This window comes from Colobus angolensis, unplaced genomic scaffold, assembly GCF_000951035.1.
Source record: "Colobus angolensis palliatus isolate OR3802 unplaced genomic scaffold, Cang.pa_1.0 Scaffold85, whole genome shotgun sequence".
In the NCBI taxonomy this organism is placed as follows: Eukaryota; Metazoa; Chordata; class Mammalia; order Primates; family Cercopithecidae; genus Colobus; species Colobus angolensis.
Genome location: NW_012122376.1, coordinates 1018836 through 1023084, shown reverse-complemented (window position 1 = coordinate 1023084; position 4249 = coordinate 1018836). Strand labels below are relative to the sequence as shown.

Below are 4249 nucleotides of genomic sequence, written 5' to 3'. Positions count from 1 at the left end.
CGACCTCTCCTGGCTGAGCCTCTCCGGCCAGCAGGAGCTGCTGAGGCTGGTGCGGCCGCCCTATTCCTACTCGGCCCTCATCGCCATGGCCATCCAGAGCGCGCCCCTGCAGAGACTGACTCTCAGCCAGATCTACCAGTACGTGGCTGGCAACTTCCCTTTCTACAAGCGCAGCAAGGCGGGCTGGCAGAACTCCATCCGCCACAACCTGTCGCTCAACGACTGCTTCAAGAAGGTGCCCCGCGACGAGGGCGACCCAGGTAACAGCGGCGCTCCGGCTCGCTCCGTCCAGGACTCCCGGTCTTTCTGCCGTGCCGCGGGCACTCGGCGGGTGGCAGCGACCTTGGACCACCTAATTCCTCCCTGCGCGCTGGGGATACCCGGGGGAGAGAGAGAAGGGGGAGACGTGCTTAGCCATGAACAAGTTCTCAGACAGCGGCAGTGCCCACAGGCCGGCGTTTACAGTGCGGCGGTCCCGGGGCTCTCAATCTCTGTGCGCTCCTTCGGAGGAAGAAGCGGGAGAGCCAGCACGCTGGGTGACCTTGGGAGTGACTCAACTTCCCTGGGCTTCAGTGCCCTACCCGGTAAAGTGGGGAAGACAGCGCCTACCCCAAGGATAGGCAAAACAAATAGGATGCCCATCTGGAAAGCTCTGGAGCCTCCCTGGGGGCCCGGCGTGGTCTGCGATGTCCTTGGCAGAGCGGCTGGCGGAATCTCACGGTTCCCATCCCGCTGGCCTTCCTTCACCTTAGCGGGTCTCGGCCTTTCCCAAGGCTCCCTTCCTCCTCCTTCCTGGATTGCCACTTTCTTCCCAGTCCGGCTGTGGAGGCCCATTGGATACACAGTGCCCGTCAAGGGTGGGATGGGGGCGAGGGCTCAGACCCTCTGCGAGGGCCAGCGGGAGATCTTTCTGAAGCTGACCTCCTCGCTCGCTCACCACGGGTCCGTCAAAGCTCGAACTTTCTGAACTGGGCTGTTTCTTCTTCTGCAGGTAAAGGCAATTACTGGACCCTGGACCCCAACTGCCAGAAGATGTTTGACAACGGGAACTTCCGAAGGAAGAGGAAGAGGAGAGCTGAAGCCAGCGCGGCCTCGCCCTCGGGAGCCAGGAGCGAGGGAGGGGCCGAGGCGCCCGCGCTGGAGCCCTCGGGCGCGGCTTGCCCGGACCTGCAGGCTTCGCCCTCTCCATCAGCACCCGAGGCCGCCACCTGCTTCTCTGGTTTCGCCTCGGCTATGAACGCACTGGCAGGCGGCCTTGGCACCTTCCCCGGGGGCCTGGCGGGCGACTTTTCTTTCGGGAGGCCGCCGCCGACGGTCGCCATCCAGGCTTCCCAGACCCTTAGCCCCTCGCCTGGTTTCGCCCCTGGCCACCAGACCGCGGCCACTGGCTTCCGCGTCAGTCACCTCCTCTACAGCCGGGAAGGGACCGAAGTTTGAAGGGGCGCTGGAGGCTAGCCGGGTGCGGTGTCCAAAGGTGCTGAGCTCAGGCCTCCGGTTTCCCCTGGTGACAGCCCCACGTGTTGGCGCTGAAGGCCTGGGTGCCCTGGGAGGACGCGCAGAGCTGGGGGCGGCTTGCCCGGCAGGGAGCTGGGCTGAGTGGCTCTTGGGCCTCAGGGTGGGTGGCCCGTCTGCTGTGCTCCCCTCACCCAGGCGACCTTCAGGGTTTCCCTGCTCTGCCTCTAAGTCGATCCCTCCTGGGCCTCCAGAACCTGTGCTCTCCAGGGATTTGCCTTGAAGGGCCGGCGCGGTTGCCGCTCAGCTCCAACGTTTCCCAAGCAGGCTGGCTGATTCCAAAGCGCCTTAGAGCAGGTGGGAGGAAAGTGGGCTGCCAGAGCGGCCCGGGGGGTGGGGGCTCTTTCCACCTCCACCCAGCTTGGGTCACCTGGCTCAGGGCGTTCCCTCCTGCTTCAGGGAGGCTGCTGCAGGGGCTGGAGGACAGAGCTCAGGAGCAGCCACCGTGGTGGGGTCCAGGTGGGCCAGGAGCAGTGAGGGGATGTGAGATTTTTGGGATTGGGTCCTGTGTAAGGAAGGTCTTGCTAATGGCTGAAACTGCCGGTGGTGGGAGGGAGAAGGGCTGCCTGGGCAGAAAACGCCCTTGGGATACCAGCTCCCTCCCCTGTCACTCAGCTCTGGTCCTTGATGACCCCCCTGTAGGACAAGGCAACTCCGCAGGGCCCCGTCATCACTGACCACAGGAGCGGTGCCCAGCACCCAGGAGCTCCCCGAGGGTCCAGGTTTGTGCCGCCCCATCCACACTCACACTCACACAGGCTCATGAAAGGGCACACCTGTTTTGGTCTCTTTCCCCTCCAAACCCACAGTATGGGCCAAAGCTGCGCCTGTGTTCAGAGCTCCTGAACAGCAGCTTGTGTAAATTGAACCCTGCCCCACCCGGTTCGTTTTTAGACATGGTATCTTTGTGAAGCACAAGGAGCCCCCAGTCACTGGGAAGAGGAATTTTGGCCTCTGTACTCCTCAGAAGTCCTAAGTGCCCCAGTCAGATGCCCTGAGTCGCTGTGGCATCTGGGACTCCCTGGAGATGGGCACGTTGGTGGGGGGGGGTACCCATCTTGTTGTTGATGGGGGGTACCCATCTTCCCTGCATTTTGGGGGAGGATGGGAAGGGGCCTTCCCAGGAAGAGAGTGGAGAGAGGATACTGTTAGTTTGGAGTAGGACAGCTGGTTTAGCAACCCTAAGCCCCAGCCACACCGGTGTTCCTAAGGCACAGGTGTTCCTAAGCTGCCCGCAGCGCCCCTCACTGCTGCTGCTGCCTGTGCTGGAAATGAGAGCAGCGCATTTCCAGCACTCTAGGGACTGTCTGTCCCTAGAGCTGACTCATCATGGCCCTGCTGAAGAGTGAGGGGTGTGTGTGTGTGTGTGTGTGTGTGTGTGTGTGTGTGTGTAAGACAGAGAGGGAGGGAGGAGGGAGGCAGGTGGACATGGAGAGAAGGAACCAGGAGTTGGGATAAACCTGGTGCCTTGTCATGTGTTTCATCAGCAGTGGCTCCTAACTCCGTGTGGCGTCTATGCTGCTGCCCCCCACAGGCAGGTGAGCAGAGCGCCAGTTGTGTGGAAGGTGATGATGTTGGCTAACCAAACTCAAACCAACCCACAATCTCTCTTGGGGGGACACTCCCCATATGTAATACAGTTAAAGAAGGCCAGGAAAGGAAAAGAAATTCCTTAGCTTATACATTTTACAAATTATACCTTGAACTTATTTTAATAGAATAAAATGCTAAAAATAAAGACCAATATACGTAGCTTGCATGTATATGCTATTTTGTATAAGAATTCCACTGCTATCACCAACATCCCCATTTCAGAGTCTGAACTTGCAGGAAACTTGGAAAGAACATTTTCTAATTAAATTTGACAACAATCAGAAAATACAGTGGACAACTGGACAATCAGTGGAGCTTCAAGAAAACTGGCTGACACGTATGGATGTAAACATGGAACGTCATGGCTGCATGACTCCTAGATGTTGGGAAGCTGCTTTATTTTTTTCTAACAATGGTTTTATGCTAAAATTGGAAAAAAAATTTAAGATTTTTCAACTTTTGTTTGCCCAAAGATCATTTTTTACCGTTTGAAAGTTGCTCATTTATTCAAAGCTTTATACCATTAGTAGGTAATAATATAAGCAAATAGATGAAATCTTCATGAGAAAAGCTTGGTTAAAAATACTTCCAGCAGTGCAAGGTATTTGGGCATGGGCGGGGTTAGATGCCAGACAGAACCCATTCTCCCCTCCAAAACAGCCCACATGCCTGGATGTGTTCAGGAGATGGGAAGCCAGGCCAAAATGCATTTCATAGGCCCAGGCATGGCACAGTCAGCTTCAGACTCATTATCCCCAAGAAGCATTTTCTCATAGCAAAGAAACTGTTGAAATCAAAACAAGAAAACAGAGCAATGCAGCTTGTGGTCACTTTATGGTTAAATACTGTCATCTGGCCAGGGCTTGGTGAACTTGACCACAGTCCCTAAAGCTCACTGCATGCAGGCAGCAGAAGGACCGGGTCCTGTTGGTCCGGCCAGGGCACTGCTGCCAGGAGGCTAGGAGGGTGCTCTGATCCCAGGGCTCTGAGTCCACTGTGGCACTCAGACCCCATCTGCTCCCCTGCCCTGTTCCTTTTTTTTTGCCTTTGAAATCATGAATCCTGCAGCCAATTCCAAAGGTAATCATGAGACTTCAACAAAAGGAATATCTCTGCATCATGGCTATAGGCACATGGCAGTATG

General features: G+C 56.6%; 1 protein-coding gene across 1 annotated transcript; it reads left to right on the top strand.

Annotated features, from left to right (window-relative positions):
- Window positions 1–4: 4 nt before the first annotated feature.
- On the top strand, window positions 5–1843 carry FOXI2 (forkhead box I2; the record flags this gene model as incomplete). Its single annotated transcript, XM_011930296.1, has 2 exons — window positions 5–260; window positions 992–1843. Coding segments are annotated over 2 exons (702 nt in total), but the record flags the coding sequence as incomplete, so codon positions are not given.
- Window positions 1844–4249: the final 2406 nt, after the last annotated feature.